Genomic DNA, 20,231 nt, shown 5'->3' on the forward strand with positions numbered 1-20,231 from the left:
ATTTTACTAGTTGGGATCCGCACCCCCGGGTCAGGTCACCGACAATTAGAAAAAAAAAAATCTCATCATGAACTTCACGAAACAAAATGCCATTCTAATCTGCATGTACGAACAGAAGAATAGCTAGGCAAACAGTAGATATATCGGCACGTCCAGCCTTGATCTCAACGTTCACACAAATACATGAAAATTACATGGATACATATTTGCAAAGAGAAACACGTAACGTCGCTGGAGGTGTACCCCGGCCGGCTGCAGCGGCACGGACATCTAATACTGCGCCGCGGACCTGATGACGCCGTCGAACGGCGCCTGGCCGGCGCAGTCCAGGCTCGGCCCGTAGCTGGCGCCGAGGACGTCGCAGTAGCGCTTGTAGAACGCGACGCGGCCGCTGGTGGCGGCGCACTGAAGCCCGCCGGTGAGGATGCTCGTGGTGAGCCCGAAGGCCGGCCTGCGCCCGGCCGCCCGGTCCGCCGGCGTCGGCGCCCACCGCCCCGTGGCGACGGCGTGGCACGACGGCTGGGCCGGCGCGCGCGGGGTCATCCACAGCCACAGCGCCGTCCTGAACGCGACGACGGGGTCGGCCGTGACGGCGTCCGGGTCGCCGAGCAGGTCGGCGCCGATGGCCTCCCCGGCCGCCCCGTAGTTGTAGTTGCTGACAAAAGAGAGAGCTTCAGATTGTCAGATCGTTCAGGTGTGCCAGCAGAACGAGGGAGGCTTCGGTTTCTTACTAGGAGATCTGCATGGGCCCACGAGCATGGTACGTCTTGTTCGACGCGCAAGGCCACCGCGCGCTCGGCACGCAGTGGTCGTCGTCCGACGGGGCGCCCTTCACCTCCTTGTAGCAGTAGCCCCAGGAATAATACGGCCCACCTGCAGTACGTGTGCGTGTACGTGGAAGAACATTTAAATTTTAATTACACTGCGATTCACCGTATAAAAAAAACGATCGTTTTTGCGTGCGACGTGTACGGTGTACCGGAGGTCTCGTGGGAGGTGTGCGCCAGGAAGGCGGCGACCTCCCGCTTGCGCGCGGCGGCGGAGCCCGTGGCGCCGAAGGCCGGGAACGCGCGGGCCGCGGCGAGGAAGGCTTCGTAGGTGTAGAACCCGCGCGCGGGGCACGCGGCGTCGTCGCGGTGCGGCAGCATCCGGTCGAAGAGCTCCCGGGTCAGCACGGCCGCCACGCCGCCGCTGGCGCACTGGCCCTGGCAGCCGGCGCCGCAGTGGGCGCCACCGAGGCCGCAGTAGCCGTACCGGCTGCAGCAGAGGCCCCCTGGGCACGCCGCGCCGCCGGCCTGCGCGCCGCACCGCTGCGGTGGCCTCGGAGGCGCCGCCGCGCCGCCGTGGGCGCACTGGCTCTGGCAGCCGGCGCCGCAGTGCTAGCAGCTGCGGCCGCAGTAGCCGTACCGGCTGCATCAGAGGTTGTTGGGGGCACAGCGCGCCGCCGGCCTGTGCGCCGCACCTCTGGGCGCGCGCGGGCGCCGCGGCGTAGGCGAGGGCCAGCACGGCGAGCGCCAGGGCGGCCGTCATGGCCTTGAGGCGCCTGGCAGAACTTGGTGGGACGAAAACCATGGCGATTTCTGAACCTTTGGATCAGTTGTGCGTTTGTGTGGTGGTGAAGTCGAGGATCACTGCGCGGCCAATTTATAGAGAGAATGCTTCATCTGTAGCACTAGTACACTACAACCTAGTGGGCAGTGGAGCAGCTCAACGGTGGAGCGGGTGGATGATTCCCACAACTGCTTCATCTCTAGCATACAAAACGACCAGTTCTAGTGCTCAGTTTGCGCACGAAATTTATAATTCCAGCAGGCTAAATATTGGAAGTAGTGAACGACAGGTGATGAAGCCCGATACACTCCTACTCATCATCTCTAAGAGAGCATCTTCGATCAGCATATTACTCATACGGCGCAATCTCCTCGGCTCCTATATGTACTATACAAATTTGATGATGTGGCGTAGAATTTAATATCACGAAACTCTTCATAGACTGGCCTTATTATTAGAGCATGAGCCATGTGTATTTCCATGTCGATCTTAAGATGGAATAGTGTGTTAGATAGCTAATGTTGTGCTAAAAGCTTTCTGCATTATCCATAGGAATAAGTTCAATATATCCCCCTGAACTTGTCAAGAAGTCTGGAATACCCCCTCGAACTACAATGACATCCATCAACTCTCAAAACCGGGCAAATTACCCCCTTGGCTGGTTTTTAGAGTGGTTTCGCTGATGTGGCGGCGGGCCCCACATGTAAGCCTGCGAGCCCTACATGTCAGCCTCTCCTTTCTCTTTCTCACTCGACCTCTCCTCCCCTACCTCCCTCTCTCTCTCCCTGCAACACCGCCGCCTCCCTCTCTGCTTGCTGGGGGGGCCGCGGCAGTTCGTCCCCACCCACCCCTGCACCTGCTGCCCCCGCCGCCGCCAACCACCGTTGCTGCCACCCCTGTAGCCTCCAGCAGCGCGGCGTGCGGTGGCCGAGACGCGGCGGAGGCGTGAGCGTAGAGGAGGCGGAGGGCTCCGAGCTCCGGCGGGGCGGAGGCGCCGCGTGCGGCGGCCGGAACGCGGTGGAGGCGCGAGCGCAGGGGGGTCGGACGGCTCCGGGCTCCGGCGGGGCGGAGGCGCGACGTGCGGCCGTTGGTCTGCGGTGGAGGCGCGCGCAGGGAACAGAGGGCCATCGAGCTCGCTATCCCCCTCATGTTGCGGTGCCCATGGCGTGAGGCGAGCAGACACTACAAAAAATCTATTGATCCATGACGATTGAATTTCGTCACAAATCGCTGAAAACCCGTCATAAAATAGTATCTATGACGATCTCAAATAACGTCATGTATTGAGCGTCACAGATCACACCTCGTGACGTTTCTTAAATTTTCGTCATAGATTGCTTGATCCATGACATTTTAAAACCGTCATAGAATATCCCCGGGCCCCCGAAGCCCAACTCAAGCCCGTTTTCTATGACGAAAATTAACGTCACGAACAGTATAATTTTCATCACAGATTCAATTGCCATGTCACACAATAAGGACATGGAAGATGACGTGGCCGATGACATGGCCATTATGTAGGAAGTAGTGGTGATGTGGCAAGTGACATGGCAAGTAACGTCAACCTCACAGCCCGTTTTTGAATGGGCCCAATTCAATTGGGCCTAATTTCAGCCCAATATTTATTATTAGCTAACAAAATTCAGCTTATACACAACCCATTTACCAAAACAAAAGTTACAGTCCAAAAGTCACAATAAGCAATTACAGCCCAAATTATAACCTCATATCAATAATATTTGCATCAAACATCATGACACCAGAATAATGGATCACATAGTGTTTTCCATGAATCAGAACTAGCAATCTAACATTGCAGGACCAAAGACAACAAAATGAACCAGAAAAAAAACAAAAGATAGTTTTCACCAAGAGTATGAACCAGCAGCAGTAACTAAGCAAAGAATTCTTTTTCAACACGTATCAGTTTTGATGAGTGTTGTGGCAGCACATTTGGCTACAATGATTTCTTCTCTGCGAGGCTTCTATTCTAACCGCCAGTTCTTTAACCCTTTAAATCACCTGCAGAAATTAATGTCAATGCATAGTTAACTTTTGAGAATGGTAGGGAATAAAAATGCAGGAAACTTAATCAAATAAAACTGCAGGACATATGAACTCAAAGAGACAAAGCTGAGATATCAAACAGCCACACACACAGCTGAGATATAGCTGTACATTTATCCACAATTTTGTTGGCATGGAACAGAATAACTATAACTACAGTGCTATATTAGGAAAGGTTTGAATTGTGGCAAACAGCTTGCAGCTAATTGGAAACAGAGACAGAGTAGTCATAGAAAGCAATCTTAATGGTGATATGACATGATACATATAAAAAATCAGTGCACTAGATGGTCATAGAAATCAATCTTACAGTGCTTTTTTTCAATGGAGAACAACTGAGGTATAAAGCATAATTAACATGTGAAAATATTAAACATAGAAAAGTGGACAAGATACACCAGATCACTGAAATAGGCCCTCCAAATACATGAGAATGATAACCTTGTACACAAAATCTATATACGAATTACACTATATCAATATAAGCAGTAGGGGGATGCTAGTTGTACCTAGAGGTCTGACTCAACGCCAACAAGAGAGCCATTCGGTGCATGCGCCTACTGCCACCGGCTGAGACTAGAGATGCAGAAGAAAACACAAACCACCAGTCAAGTCTGAGATGCACATTTAAGTTCCTATAAATCATTTGTTTACAACAATGAGTTCTAGCTCAATTTGCATACACATATCATAAACAATGATGCAGCCTTACCAGGGGGCTCACAGCTGTGAGAATTCCATGCGAGCTCCTATGACAACACCTCTGTCCACAGCTCTCCCTTTTTCCCACGCTCATTCAGAAGCAATAATCCTGAAAGACATACAACAATATCTCATCCAATCAATCAATGCACAGGAGGGCGTCAATACTAACACAGCTGCAGTACAAACAAAACTTGTAGAAATCTGAAAAACAGAAGGCTATAGTCTCAATGCAATTTACAAGACCAATTCACAGTTAGGGGCAAGAGAGGAAGAACTCAAATGTGTGAAATTGTAGGCGAAGTAGCAGCAGTGAGCGAATATGCTAACCCAGCTTCAACTTTACCAAAGAATTGCTCCTTTGCCATCAGAGATCCAAACATCATGTCACCACTGGAGCATTCTGTCGAGCACTTTACAGGCAACAATTATGGCGTGAGGTAAACTGCTGGTACAATTAGAAAACAGATAAATCTTAGTCAAGGCCGTGAAGAAGGGAATCAAGAAATTCAAGATGCCATGGAGGAGCCCCGTCATTCCCATGGATCAGGTATGGCCGCTGCTGCCTGCTGCTTCGTCCATATGCCTATCACAGCCATGATGGAGAGAAGGAGATGGCCGAGTGGTAGAAAAGGTCTAAATAATATGCAAACCTGAATCGCTGTTTGTTGAGTCGGATGCAGCAGCCGCTGGTGGATGAGTCTGCGGACCTCAACCGCTCCGCAGGAGAGGAGCAATTGGATGAGCCCCCCGGCGAGGAGGCGCGGCGAGGAGGGGGCCCGAGTCCGCACCGGCAGCGGCCACTATACATTGTATATCTGCCGGGGCCGTGGCTTGGAGCTCGCCCGGCCTTCCTCCATGTGCCCGGACGGCTGCCGCGCGAGAGGGCCGTCGCGGCGGCAACGAGGTCAAGGGAGACGGTGGCCGCGGCCCTCGACGAGTGAGAGGGAGCAGCTCACAGATCTAAGGAGAAAGAGAGGGAGAGGTGTGGAGGCCGGAGGGTTAGCCGCGCGGTGACGAGGATGCGAGGGCAGAGTGGGGCGGCGGGTGCGGATCCGGAGAGAAGCAGCAGAGGTGGAGGTGGGAGACAACAGAGGGCGCGAAAGGCCGGCGGTCGAGGTGGGCGTGGTTCGCCCATCGGGAGTAAAGCGGCGGCGGTAGCAGGGGAGGTGGAGGCGCGAGGAGGCGGCCGGCAGGGGTAGCAGGAGCGCGGAACAGGGAGGTAGGGTTTTGGCGGGCCTTTTATACACATAGGGATTCGTTCGAATCGTCGGATCGGAGATGTACAGCTGGTAAACGTCGGACCTTAGAGGAAAATGGCCCAGACAAGGTTTCATGGCCCGTTTAACATTTTTCTTTTTTATTTTTATTGTACTGCACCATTGTGAAGTAACATGTAAAAATAATTACCATATATATAAATTTATTTTTTACATATAATAGACTACATATAAGTTCTCCTACAGAAGTTTCAATAATTTTCTAAGTCATTTAATATTTTTAGTAGTTTAAATGACTTTCTGTGCGTTTATTGAAAATAATTACAATTTAAGCTACATGTATCTCAAATAATGTTTAAAATATTTGATAAAAATATATTTTAAGGACATATGAACCATTATAGCTTATATCCTAAAAATATATAAAAATTTCAAATGTTTGTTAGGGACAATTCAAACTTCTATTTACAACCTTATTATACAATAATGATAATAATACCTAAAACTTCTCCAAATTTTTTTGTAAATTGGGATAGAATCATTTCATGTATTTATATGCTTTTAATAAAAGTTTCACAAGATTTTATGGAAATTGTAATATACATTGTTCACAAAAATTTATAGGTGTGTCACATTGTTTCATAGATTTTGGAAGAAAATAGAAAAAAAAGAACCATCAAATTTGAAGTTCATACGAGGGAGTAATACTAGTTACAAATTTTAATTCCGGATTAAAAAGAGAAAGAACAACCATACATCTGGTCTTTGCTGTTGGGCTAACTTTTGAGAATTACAGGGAATAAAAAAGATTGGCTGCTCAAAAGAAAGATGGTAGTTAATGCTTTCCAACAAACTTAGCAATCTGCAGAGATAACTAACAATCCATAGTAATAAAAACTACGGGGTAACTAGCAAAGGGAACAGTACTACTGCAGAACTATGAACTGTGGGCTCTACTAATCCTTCACAAGTAGAGGCATGATCCAACATTCATGAATGTCAAGTGTTCTGTGCAAGTATTTTTTTCAGGAATAGAAAGGAGCAACAAATAGAAAAACATGCAGGTGAGGAGAAAGATTCATACAACTTTCATATAATTCTAATAAAGTGAAACTATACATTGTTCACAAATTGATACATCTCTCATATAGTTTCCTATAACTCAATTCAAACTTTGAAGTTTCATACAACTTAAGTTATATATTTCTCATATACACCTCAGATTTGGACACAACCTTAATTTTATGTTCTTGTTAACATTTGTAGATTTATATGGCCACTTTTTGTGCAAAAAACTTTTTTTCTATTTTTTAACTGACTAATTAATACACCCTTGTGAAGTAACTTGTAAAATAATTAATTTATATACACCTAATTATATTTTTACATGTAATAGACAACATCTAAGTTTCCATGTAGAAGTTTCAAGAATTTTTGAACAGATTTAGTATTTTGTACCATTTAAATGAATTTCTGCATGCTTATTGAAAGTAAATTACTATTTGAACTACAAGTATCTCAAATAATATCTAAAAAATCCTCAAAAATATATTTTAAGTGTACCCATTCTATTATAGCTCCTATCCCAAAAATGGATGAAAGTTTTAAATATTTGTTAGAGATAATTCAAACTTCTACTTGCAACCTTAATATAAAATAATGATAATAATATCTAAAATGTCTCCAAAAATTCTGGAAACTGTCATAGAGTCGTTATATGGATGTTTAAGCTTGAAATAAAAGTTTCAATAGATTTTGCAAAAATTAGGGTATACATTCTTTACAAAATGGATGGATCTCTCACATTATTTCATATCACTCAACTCAAATTTTGAAGTTTATACACCATAAAATCTATTTTTCTTCACATATATCTCAAATTTGGATAAAATCTTACCTTAACCATCCTATTAACATTTGTTGATTTACATTGCCACTTGTTGTGCAAAAGAAGGGTTGCAAATCTGCGCCTCATTGTAGAACCATGTTACAAAATATTATTAGTTATAGTTTCCGGACACCAACATAAATCAAGGTCTGGGTTCGAAGCCACAATTCTATCTCCGTGTGTCATTTTAATTTTTGGAATTAAAACTTGAGATACTATATAAATATATAAGCTAATGTCATGCTTCAACTAAGTTGTTGCTGTGTCGTAGTGGCGGGCCCCTCGATTCTGAATATCATGACCCAGGTTCGATTCCCATCTGCTGTTCCTGCGGCCATTTTTTTCCCTCCGCTGGTCCTCCTCCTGCGGCCATTTTTCTTCACCTCTGCTGGTCCTTCTGCTGCGCCAAAAACAACAGGGTGGAGAGAGACGAGGCCCGAAGCCTCTGCTGGTCCTTCTGCTGCGCCAAAAACAACAGGGTGGAGAGAGAGGAGGCCCTAAGCGCAAAAACGAGCTCGGCCCAGACACGTGAAAAAGAGCTAGGCCGTTGGTTTTTTTCCAAATTTTTCACTACAGCCCAAGAAAATGTTAAGATGGGCTAGAATGATTTTTTTCAGGATAAAAATAACGAGCGATTTTCTTATGCCACAGAAATTTTAATTTTAAAAATAAAAAACCTGGATTTAAGCTTGTACAAAATATTATGTTGCAAATTGGATGCATATGTGAACTCGGTATCTTATGGTGATTCGTGGGCTCATGTTAACTATATCACATTTTTTTTATCATCATTGTGGTTTGAGCGTGATATTAAATCCGTGACGATTTCTATTTTCATTCGTGGACTCGCAAGTGGGCCCCACTCAGCAGACCACGTGTGCGCTGACTAGGCTGCCACGTAAGCATCAAATAAGAGAAGAAAAAACTTGAATTAAAAATGAAAATGTCAAAACATATAGTTAAGATAGCTATGATGATTTTTATGACATTAATGTTAAAACGTCATGCTTTGTTGGCTAAATTATGACGAATTCAATAAAACGTCATATTTTGTGGGCTCAATTATGACGAATTCAATAAAACGTCATAAAGTTCTGGGCCTAGGGTCCATACCTTCAAATTCGTCATAGATTGTGTGCAATTCTGACGCTTCATTAAAATATCATAGAATTTTCGTCATAGATCACCACATTTCTTGTAGTGAGAGGAGCAGAGGCGCCCATGGACGCCGCGCCGTGCGGCCGAGCAAGCTCCCGGGGCACCACGGCGAGCTGCCGTGCTAGCCGTCGGTCCATCGCGCCGCGCGAGCCGTCGGGCCGCCGAGGAGGAGGGTTGCTGGCTAGCCATCGTGAGGAGAAGAGCAGAAGTGGAGGGTGGCTGGCGGCACTGTGGGGAGCGAGAGAGAGCTGCTGCGGCCCCCGCCGAGAGAGAGAGCAAGCAGAGAAGGAGGCGGCGGTGTTGCGGGGAGAAGAGGGAGGTAGGGGAGGAGAGGTGGAGAGAGAAAGAGAAAGAAGAGGCTGACATGTGGGGTCCGCCGCCATGTCAGCAAAACCACCCTGAAAACCAGCCAAGGGTGGTATTTTGCCCGGTTTTGAGAGTTGAAGGGTGTATGATGCCTGGTTTTGTAGTTTGAGGGGGTATTTCAGACTTCTTGACAAGTTCAAGAGGGGTAAATTGGACTTATTCCTTATCCATATCCTATGCTGGTGAGGAGGAGAGGGAGGTGAGATGGGAGAATAATTTTTTCTCCATCCTTAATGTATACTTTAAGTTTAGCTCACTTTAGTGTTTCTTTTCCTTAAGTGTACCCAGGATGGCTACTACTGTAGCATATTTTATTGTTTAAGGGTATCTTTTTACCACATTATGGTTGCCCTTACTTATGGAAGTGGCACGTTGTATAAAAAATATAATGAACTAAAAATATAAAAACTATATATCCAAACACGTATTATAATAGTCTGTTTAGGAGGGTTCATTCCGGCTTTGCCTTCACTTGATTTGCATAAAGTAAAATAATGTAGCATGAAACCGTTTAGTAAATTCGAGCTAAAATGAACTAGAAGTCGGGTGAAGTTAGTTTTTTTAGCTTCATTAGCTTTGGCTTCACTAGAAAGGAATCCTCCCAAACGGCGCCTAAACATGATAATTTATTTTTGATGGATGGTTTAAGAACTATAATTTTTTTAGTTTTAAAATTGTTTGCATGTGCCACTGTCCCCACGGTGGTGGCGGGTCAACTTAGGCTGCTGTACATAGCATCCGTAATAAAGTCATTACCTTTATAATGATAATCCAAACCTCGGTGAGTATGAATTTCCTCACATTTTTTTAATCATGCTCAGCTCGTGCTTTCATTCACCCATCGGTACAGCAAAGTCGCGGCCCACAAAATAAGATACAAAATCTGGAAGGGGATCAGACCAAATGCTTGGCTGATCCGGATCCCTGTCAAAGCCTGAACGAGCTAGTTCATGAGCACACTTGTTTGTCACTATTAGAAGTATATAAGTTGACAGAAATCTAGCAAAACTCTTAATTGTTGCATATATCTAATTGAGAGCGACGGAGTTTCAATCGATCATGGTGAGTCGATCGGAGACGGACGCCAGGCGATCTCGTATGTCCAGGGCTTTGACGACATGGAGCTAACGGACTCCGAGTCGTGAAGAACCATCTTGTTTTCGGAGTCGGAACAGGCACTCCCCTGATCTACCTCTCCGCCCTATAAAGTCAGTAATGCCGGGCAGGTGGCACCTCCACCGATTCATCCGGCCATCGTCCTCCGCGGCGTCGCGGCCAGCAACCCTCCCGTCGATCTCGATCCAACAGCGAGCTAGCGCTCTCGAGTCTTGATCGATGCTCTCCATGAAGGCCAGCGCCGCTCCAGCCATGTTCCCGCTCGCGCCTCCGCCGCCACCGCCGCGTGTAGTTCAGCTGCTGCCGCTGCCGCCGCCGGCGGCCCCGTATAACAAGTACAACCACGCCGTGGCGGCACCACCCGTGCTCGGTGTCCAGATCAGACAGGTCACGGCGGCAAACTACGAAGCGGAGCTGGATGCTATCGGCTCGCTGCTCGCGAGGTACCCCTTCGTCGCCATCGACCAGTCCCGCGCGCGCGGCGTGGCCTCCGCGGCGTTCGCGGCCAAGCTCGCCGCCATCCTGTCGTCGCGGCGGGGGCGGGGCGAGCTGACGTGGGCGGCGTTCGGCGGCGCGTACGACTTCGCGTACCTGGTGAAGATGCTCGCCGGCGGGCGGCCGCTGCCGGGGACCTGGCACGAGTTCGTGGCGCAGGCGAGGGCCCTCCTCGGCGGGCGACTGTTCGACGCCAAGTACATGGCGGAGCACTGCGAGTGCGCGGACCTGTGCGGGGGCCTCAGGCGCGTGGCCGCCAGGCTCTCCGTGCAGCGGAGGGACTCCCCGGAGCCGCCGCCGCCGGCGTGCCTGGCTGGCGGGAAGAGCCACAGCGCCTGCCGCATCTACACGGCGATGAGGAGGCGCATCCTGTACCGTGACGGCGGCGCCAGCCATCAAGGCCTCATCGATGGCTTGCACCACTGATGACAGACATTAGGGATTTTTTGTTGTTGGGTATTTCGAGGTTGATGTAATAACGCAGATGAGTCTTTGTAGATGCAGTAGGAAATTGGAACAACCTCTCGTCATGATGCTCAAGACGTCTCATTGCCTAGTGGTGCACTGCAATCTTGCCTCACCATCACCGGCTGATCTTAAAATTGCACAAATGTTAAAATTGCTCCGAAACCCAGCTCAGGTTTCTGAAAGATATGGATCGAAGCCTCCAGCAAATTGTCCATAGCATTTGGGTCGTATGGGATGTACAAGTTCTTCTTCTTCTTCTTTTTTTTTTTTGAAAATTGGGATGCACAAGTTGTTGACGAGCCGCGCCACCTTATTGCGCGCGCGATAAAAGGAGGGCAATTCTCTCTCGCCGCCTGAAGAAGCCCCGTCGCTCAGCTCCGTCTCTATGCCAACCCTTCCTGAGTTACCTGATGTTAGGTAGTACTTGCACGGAGGGAGTAGGTGCCACAATGGTACGATATTAGAATTAGTTATTATATAAAAATCAAGTTACCTGATGGAATATGACAGCTCCCTTCGCATTTATGTGACATCGCATCCAATCTCAAGGATAAAATGGCACTTCAGTTACTTTGCACAATCGACTTGTTTGGCTGGAGTCACGTTATACTTATCAGTTAACTAAAATATATAGTTTTAAAATATATAGGATATTGTAACGTCTAGTCACTGCTAATGGATTTTTCTACTGAACAAAAAGAGATAGCAGTGAATATCTGATTAACTATTTCCTTCAGCAAAGACAGAAAGCACCCAACCATCATTACCTCACTGGATCCTTTTTCTCATCGCCCTTAAACCGGTTGGATCCTTGAATCTGCCCTGAAGAACAGCAAACTGCAAAAAAATTTGGCATGGCAATTCAGCTGGAATTAATTGGCTGGACTGAGCTTATTTTGGCTGGGGGCCCGCTCCAGCCGAATGGCTGGATAGGCCAGCCACTCGCCGGATTAGACAACGCTTGCTACAGCTGGATGGCTTGGTGCTTGCTGCAGCTGGATGGCTGGATGTGCTGCTCCAGCCCAGCCAATTATTACCAGCCGAACAGGCTAGCAAGTTTGAAACCCTGTGATTCATTCTCGTTTGCCTTGTCCCACCCCGAAGTTGCCCCCCCCCCCCCCCCCCACCAAAGCCCAGCGTTGCCTGCGTCTCGCCCATGGTTTCGTTTTGAGTCGCCGGAGCCCGCATGCGTCTCGGTGCCGCCCGACCCACGTCTCACCGTGGCGCTGGTGCTGCTCGTGAGTTGCCGCCACCATGGAGTTCGGCGCCCAAGATTCACCGCCGCCAGGCCGCCGCGAGTCGCCGTCGCCCAGCCGTCGTGAGTCGCCGCCGCACCGCCGCCGCCATGGAGTTCTCCATGGCGCGCGGCCTAGCGGAGTCCGTGGCGGCGCCAACAGCGGAGTCCATGGCGGTGGCGGCGGTCTTCAAGTCCATGGCAGCGTCCTTCATGGCACCTGGACATGGGGGTTGCAGCAGACGAAATGATGGCCCTAGGGAACTGAGGAGGGATTACCAAAATTTTAGATTAATATTGCTAAGGGCGGGCGGTTAAGTGCAACATGTCCCTAGGTGAAAACCAGTGGAGCTGTGTAACCTTACAACTACGAATGAAGACCACAAGATGAGCTTCTGATGGCTAGGGATAGAGGTGGGTTAATTTTGCGATTAACCGCCCGCCCTTAGCTCTGCATATCTCATATTTTTGCAAATCACCCCAAAGCCCAGCCTCCGCCCACGTCTGGCCCGCATGGTTTCATTTTGAGTCGTCGGCGCCCGCATGTGTCTCGCTGTCGCCCGACCCCGTCTCGCCGTGGCGCCGCTCGCATGTTGCCGCCACCATGGAGTTCGGCGCCCAAGATTCACTACTGCTCCGCCACCGCGAGTCGCCCTCGCTCGGCCGTCGTGAGTCGCCGCCGCACCGTCGCCGCCATGGAGTTCTCCATGGCGCACGGCCTGGCTGAGTCCATGGCAGCGCCAACGGCGGAGTCCATGGTGGCATCCTTCATGGCGCCTGGACGTGGGGTTGCGGCAGATGAAACGATAGCCATAGGGAACTGAGGAGGGATTAGCAAAATTGCAGATTAACATTGCTAATGGTGGCGGTTAAGTGCAAAATGTCCCCCACCTCCATATTTGGCCATCGCATGAGCATCGTGTAGCCTGGATTTATAGTTTCCAATTTTGCACAGCTTACCTGGTTTAGATATGATTCCTATACGGGTATTTATCAATTTATTTTCTTACTTCGTGGGGATTTGTTAAAATTATACGACACGGGAAAGTTCAATATGGCCTGGGTGTACAGGCGCTGGGCCATCCATTTTTCCGCATAGGGGACGACAAGTGCCGTGGAGACTGTCTTGGTACGTGTAAAACAGTAAAAAGCAACGTGAATTCAGCATAGGCAGACAACTACTTCTGGATAAGCACACTATTTACTTCAACGGGAGTACGCTTGAGTACGCTTTTCCTCTGTACAATTTTATAAGTTAAACAGTGTACTGGATGACTCCCGTTGAAGACAACAGTGTACTGGATGACTCCCGTTGAAGACAAGGCAACAACAGGTGACTCGTTGAGGGGAGGGAGATGATGTGGATTTTTTTCCCTTTCAATTTCAAAAGGCACAAGCTTCAGTGAAAACCCTAAAACCACGTATATGATCCGATAAATACTGATCCGATGGAATAAACAAATGCTACCATTTTGAAATAAATTCCCAAAGTCCAAAGGTCACCAACATAAGTTATAAGTTCTCGGTTGAAAGAAAAACTCAAACTCATTGGGGCTTCCCAATAAGCTCGTGACCAGCGGCATCCACTGGATCCCTAGGCTTTAAGTGGTATCCATTTACATTAGCCATTAACAGACGCAAAGAAAGCAGGAAAACAGAAAAAGGCCTATGTATTCATTTGACAGTCAAATCTGAACTTGCCCGACCTCACCTCGTGCTCAGGTGCCAATCTACCAAAAAGTACACCCCACACATCCTACAACATCTTGTGGAATAAATACCCCTGGCACACTACAAGATGTCCCCAGCAACCCCCATCTAAAGCTAACACGACCCTCATTTGCTGTCGGTAAAATCGGCATCAATGACATCACCTTCATCACCAGGCTTCTCAGATGAACCAGCAGTGGCGTCAGCCCCTGGGGCAGGGCCAGCTCCTGGGGCACCCTGCTGGCTGTAGAGCGATTGCCCAAGCTGCATGACTTCCTGGTTCAATGCACTCAAAGCATCCTTTATCGTCTGTGTGGAGCCACCAGCAACAGCATCCTTGAGCTCCTGCAGCTTCGACTCCACCTTCCCCTTAACATCCCCTGGGACCTTATCACCGAGCTCCTTCAATTGCTTCTCAGTCTGATAGATAACTGACTCAGCTTGGTTCTTGGTGTCGATGGCATCTCTCTTCTCCTTGTCCTCCTTCGCGAATTTCTCAGCTTCATTAACCATCCTCTCGACCTGAAGATACAGGTTGAATCAATCAGCAGTGTTTTAATACTGTTTTGGCACACAGCATTTGCTGAGAAATTGATAGCATAATTCTTTCTGAAAGCATTTACATACCTCATCCTTTGGCAATGTGCTGGCCCCAGTGATTGTGATGTCCTGCTTCTTCCCTGTGCCCTTGTCCACCGCAGTGACAGAGAGGATTCCGTTGGCATCAATGTCAAACTTGACTTCAATCTGTGGAACACCACGTGGGGCAGGAGGAATCCCATCAAGTCGGAAACTACCAAGAGACTTGTTGTCCCGAACAAACTCTCTTTCTCCTTGGAGAACATTGATCTCCACACTGGTCTGCCCGTCAGCAGCAGTTGAGAAGACTTCTGACTTTGAGGTAGGCAGTGTTGTGTTCCTTGGGATAATCTTGGTCATAACACCACCCAGTGTCTCCAAACCAAGTGACAAAGGGGTGACATCAAGAAGGACAATGTCACTGACATCGCCCGACAAAACTCCTGCCTGCAGTAAAAAACTTGCACTCATAAACAGTTCAAACATGCAATGACCCTCTAAGATCTCCAAGAGCTGAAAACAACATAGTCAGAGGTAACAAGGACAACATACATATGGTATCATCTCTATGGTTATGATAGAAGCATAGTGCAACCTTAATTAATTTAACAAGGATTCCTCATGCACTGACCTGCACAGCTGCTCCAAGTGCAACAACCTCATCCGGGTTGACAGTCACATTGGGGTCCTTTCCAGTCATTTTCTTGACAAGCTCTTGAACAGCTGGTATTCTAGTTGAACCACCAACAAGAATGACCTCATCTATGTCTTTGAATTGCAACTTCGCATCCCGGAGGGCATTGTCCACGGGGGTCTTCAGCCTGAAATATCATTGACAACAGATGTTAGCCACACTTGGTTCTTTGGTTCAATAGGATCATATCCAGCATATAATAAAAGCATAAGAAGCATTCAATCTTGATAACTAAGCACATCTGAGTTTTGACCCAACCCATAGCAAAAACTATACACATAGCCACAGTACACACCTGTCAAGGAGATCTGAGCACAGCTCCTCAAATTTAGCCCTGGTAAGAGTTGTCTCAATATGCTTGGGACCATCCGCAGTAGCTGTAATAAAAGGCAAACTGAAAGAAGCACAAATAAGATGTTAGAGAATATACTAAACAGGAAGGAAGCAACGTTCAAAGATAGTTGAGGGAACTGACCTAATATTTGTTTGGGTCAGGGATGATAGCTCCATCTTTGCCTTTTCAGCAGCTTCTGTAAGTCGCTGCAGAGCTTGCTTATCTTTCAGCAAGTCAATACCCTCATCATTCTTGAAGTTTCCAGCCAGCCAGTCGACAATTCTCTGGAAGTGTAAATTGCATTATAAGAACAAGCATCTTAAAAAAGCTATGAATTATAGACCTTTGACCAACAATTACTCATAAACAATTTTTGAGATACAAAGTTGATTTCATTTATTGGTATTAAATATACTTACTTTAATACTTAATAGTGAGTACTTATGATTATAATTCTAACAAGCATGGCTATAGTTTGGTTCATGTTCCCAGTTATGGGATGCCACTATTTCACGGTTACTAGCCTATCATAACTCTTAATTCCTTGCCAAAACTTCCCCCAAGACTACAAGAGTGGTAGATGATTTGTTAGCCACAAATTATGGCTTCCCAAACCGTTGGCGCATGAACTGTGGTAAAATGTGGTAAGCAACCAAATATCCCTTAAGTCCTCAATCCGATAATTACAATTTTGGGGTCTTTCTAACATGGTTTTTAAGGCGGCAAGGTGAGCCGTGACGAGCCACTCATTCAAGTCGCCTAAGCGATGCCTAGGCGAGCATAAGGCGTGGCAAGGCAACGCCATATGATTATTAAAAACTTCAAAGCAGGAGCATGGTTTAGGGATAAAAAGGAAAATGGAAAATAAATAAAAGAAGGACAAGGAAAAAAAAAGGCCTAGCCCAGCAGACAGCCCATAAAAGCTCTCCCCATCTATTGTGAACTATCTAGGGATGTCCCTACTCCTCTACAGGTGCCTCTTCTTCCTCCCGATACTGCTCCTCTCCAACCTCCAGGTGCCTCTTCTCCCTCCCAATCCTGTTCTCCATGTCCACTTCTGGAGCTGCCTCCTTCCAAATCTCCCCTCCATTTCCACACTGCTGCTACTGCCACCTTCTAGATCTCCCAACCCCTTCCTCACTGCCGTCGCCGCTCCCCTTCTAGATCCCATGCGGCACTTCAAGAGCCAGAACCGAAGGGGAAGGAAGCAGAAATGGGTCGTTAGCCTTGCGTGGTCCTCCTTGAGTTCTTCCTCTCTCTCCTCCCTCCCCTACTCTCATTTTGCTGATTTTTGGTCATGGTGTCCGGGACGCCCAAGTACTTTTTAGCGCCTGGACGCTCGCCTAGGCAACTACTTAAAAACCGTGCTTTCTAGTTTTTATACATTATCAGTCACAGTGAGTGCTATTTTTCTAATTGTGCGGATGGAATATTTGTCATGTAAAAATGATATTTTGCAGAATTAGTCTAGATGGCTTTTTTGCCACTGAGCCATGCCACATCATTTGCATAACATTAGCGTCATGTTCAATATAGTTCATGTCATACATCCTGCTAATAGAGTAATAGTATAAGATGATGTTCTTAGTTAAAGAACACTGCAAAACCCTAATACAGCTCAGTTACCAATGAAGTACCGAAGAAATTTTATGTGCCAACATATATATAGCCAAAAAGTAATGAAGAGGACTATTGAAGTCTCAGGCAAAAAGGAAAACAAATGCACTTCCTGTCTAACGAATGACTAACCTTGTCAAAGTCATCACCACCAAGGTGAGTGTCACCCGATGTCGACAGCACCTCAAAAACACCATCACCAACTTCGAGTACTGAAATCAACAACAGAAATTTAATTAGCTTCATATATCATCCAAGGGATGGGAAATAAACAATGTGATTAATAACATCTATCGAAAGCTAGAAGCACAATAATAGAAAATGTGGATCAAAATGATACTAGTGTTCAAATTTTCATGGTATTAGGGATTCTTTTGACTAGCATTTTCAAGGGAACTAAGAGGATTGCAATCACTGTAATTTTGTCCCCATAGAGATTATTCAAATGAAGTAAATGACTTGCCAGATCAAACTTCCTTCGCACTATCCATTATCTTTCTTGAAGCAATTTTTCCCTTTGTTCTTACGTAATTTCCCATGAACTATTCCATGACACCTATCATATTATTCTCAGTATGAAGGATTCTGTAGTACTACTTGGCACTCTAGAGTCTACTCCCACATCCCACATCTTTCCTATTCTAGCATTTTTTTATTTCCTTCTTTATATCCAACGGGCTTACATGGCTAAATATGATCTTGACATATAGTACCCAATTCCTGCAGTCACATAATAATAATAATAATAATAATAATAATAATAATAATACTGATGATTTCCCTTTTTTATGGGCTTTTCACAGCATACAAGAAAACAATTATTCTTAGACGATTACAGAGTTTTAAAATATCAGTTCCCAGGAAATACAATGACTGTATATTTATAATGTTTGTAACTAATAATGTACTATATTAATACTAACAAAAAGCAGAATATTTGACCCTAACGTCGATTTCAAGATATTTTGATATTGTTCCAACCACGATTCGAAATACAGTACCACCCACAAGAATTACTAACAAAAGTAGCAGCCCAAATCTTTCAGTTTTCAATACAAGGTTTAGTATCTGTTAAATCTTCTATGGTTATTTCTGCTACAACTACACTACCTAAAATCTTCTGTAGTGATTTGTGCTACAACTACCTAAAACTATAAATACTGACAGAGAATTATCATGGATGTACAGAAAGCTCTGTGGATAGTTAACCATGCAGGGACAATAAGGACTCAAGTTTAGTATCCTGTAGATACAAAGGGTGTCCACAGAAATGCCAAACAGGTCAGATACCTGAAACATCGAAGGTGCCACCTCCAAGGTCGAAAACCAGAATTGTTTCATTGTTCTTTTTCTCAAAACCATAAGCTAGTGATGCTGCCGTAGGCTCATTTATAATACGTAGAACCTCCAGCCCAGCAATTCGGCCAGCATCTTTTGTTGCTGTCCTTTGTGAGTCATTGAAGTAAGCAGGAACTGTGATCACTGCCTTTGTGACCTTGTCATTCAAAAACTTTGATGCGTCATCCACCAGCTTTCTAAGCACCTGAGAAACATAAAATGTATATAGCCTGGATCAGAAATGGTATGTGCAATCAAAGTTATATCTCAGTTTTGCTGATTACTCCTCTATTTTAATTCCCATCAACAGACTTCCCATAGAAGATATTGGGAAGAATATAGAATGAAGAAATGCAGAGATAGATATTATTAATTATGTTAAAGTAAACAACTATGCACAATAATTGTGGACAGTTCATTAGATTCAACAAACTTAAGTGGCGATACAATCAATCAACCTTGCTTTTTATTTAAGGCACACTAGAGGGCTCCTCTCGTAAGGCATCAGGAAGGAAAATGCAAGGCCATTATAGTTAACTGCTGCTGAATTATTACAATATCACAATAAGCTAGCTAAGTACAAGTCAAACTATCCACCAATATTAACAACTGAACACAAGTCTAGAGTTCACCAATGAATGTCCTAATTTCCTTGAGAACCGTACAATTCCAGAAATCAGGGAAAAAACAATTAACCATGATAACAATTTAACTTTCAGGATAATTATGGCTAAAAGAGAGTCATGAACTAGAAGCAACCATTTCTTTCCAAGGAAACGCTTCAAACTAATTCTAATATCACGATAGCCTTCTACACTGCAAGGCAAATTATTCATTAACAGAAATGCTAGGCTAGCACAAGACAATGAATGCACCGATTTTGCTGAGATAACTGTACGCTTTCTGAAACCAGGAAAGATAACAGCAATTGACCATAGGAAGTGGTGAAAAAACATCTGAAATCAAATTAGTGGAATACCTGCGCAGAGATCTCCTCGGCAGCGAATTGCTTGCCAATCGCCGGGCAGTCTAGCTTGACGTTGCCATTGTCATCCCTTATGACGCGGTAGGAGACCTGCTTGGACTCCTCGTCGACCTCGTTCATCTTTCGTCCGATGAACCGCTTGACGGAGAAGAATGTGTTCTCCGGGTTCACGACGGCCTGGCGCTTGGCGATCTGGCCCACGAGGCGGTCGCCGGACTTGGTGTACGCCACGACGGAGGGCGTGGTCCGCGCGCCCTCCGCGTTGGTGACGATCGTAGGCTTGCCGCCCTCCATGGCAGCCACCGCGGAGTTGGTGGTGCCCAGGTCGATTCCCACCACCTTCTCGCACGCCACCCGCAGCGGGCGCCACCGGCGGCTCCGGCTGTAGACCGCGGCGGATACTGAGGGGCGGCTCCGGCGGGGCCCGTGATGGGCCGCGAAGAAGGGAGTCGAGGTGGGGAAGGTAGTGGTCGCCATGGCCGACGGCGGTGAACCCGAGGAAGGAGGAGGTTGCCTGGCCAAAGAGGAAGGTTCGCGAAACCCTAGGGAGGAGAAATGGCGAGAGGTCGGGGAAGAGATAAGGGAGGGGAGGAGGGTTTTATAGAATTCGCGTGCGGCGAGCCGACTCTGGGGCCATCCTGTGGCCGATCGATGTGCTTGGATTTTCCTCTTGTTGTGGACGCCACAGGATGGCCCGTGAAGCTGTGGT

General features: G+C 46.7%; 3 protein-coding genes and 1 long non-coding RNA gene across 4 annotated transcripts; 1 reads left to right on the top strand and 3 right to left on the bottom strand.

Annotated features, from left to right (window-relative positions):
• Positions 1 to 120: 120 nt before the first annotated feature.
• LOC120665556 (translation initiation factor IF-2-like) lies at positions 121 to 1,596 on the bottom strand. The gene is made up of 3 exons (XM_039945149.1): positions 980 to 1,596; positions 732 to 873; positions 121 to 655 (listed from the first exon to the last, which is right to left on the bottom strand). Exons 1-3 carry the CDS (start codon positions 1,570 to 1,572, stop codon positions 191 to 193), a joined length of 1,200 nt encoding a protein of 399 aa, XP_039801083.1. The 5' UTR covers positions 1,573 to 1,596; the 3' UTR covers positions 121 to 190.
• A 1,646-nt stretch (positions 1,597 to 3,242) lies between these two features.
• LOC120665557 lies at positions 3,243 to 5,242 on the bottom strand. Its single transcript, XR_005671209.1, has 2 exons — positions 4,331 to 5,242; positions 3,243 to 3,573 (listed from the first exon to the last, which is right to left on the bottom strand). It is a non-coding gene; the product is annotated as an uncharacterized LOC120665557 (long non-coding RNA).
• A 4,963-nt stretch (positions 5,243 to 10,205) lies between these two features.
• On the top strand, positions 10,206 to 11,213 carry LOC120663332 (putative CCR4-associated factor 1 homolog 3). The gene has a single exon (XM_039942139.1). The coding sequence runs from the start codon at positions 10,288 to 10,290 to the stop codon at positions 10,987 to 10,989; it is 702 nt and encodes a 233-aa protein (XP_039798073.1). The 5' UTR covers positions 10,206 to 10,287; the 3' UTR covers positions 10,990 to 11,213.
• Positions 11,214 to 13,719: 2,506 nt separating this feature from the next.
• On the bottom strand, positions 13,720 to 20,231 carry LOC120665558 (stromal 70 kDa heat shock-related protein, chloroplastic). Its single transcript, XM_039945150.1, has 8 exons — positions 19,517 to 20,231; positions 18,490 to 18,742; positions 17,332 to 17,411; positions 15,724 to 15,866; positions 15,544 to 15,642; positions 15,186 to 15,375; positions 14,603 to 15,001; positions 13,720 to 14,497 (listed from the first exon to the last, which is right to left on the bottom strand). Exons 1-8 carry the CDS (start codon positions 19,997 to 19,999, stop codon positions 14,102 to 14,104), a joined length of 2,043 nt encoding a protein of 680 aa, XP_039801084.1. The 5' UTR covers positions 20,000 to 20,231; the 3' UTR covers positions 13,720 to 14,101.

The sequence above is a fragment of the Panicum virgatum genome, chromosome 3N (genome assembly GCF_016808335.1).
Source record: "Panicum virgatum strain AP13 chromosome 3N, P.virgatum_v5, whole genome shotgun sequence".
Classification (NCBI taxonomy): Eukaryota; Viridiplantae; Streptophyta; class Magnoliopsida; order Poales; family Poaceae; genus Panicum; species Panicum virgatum.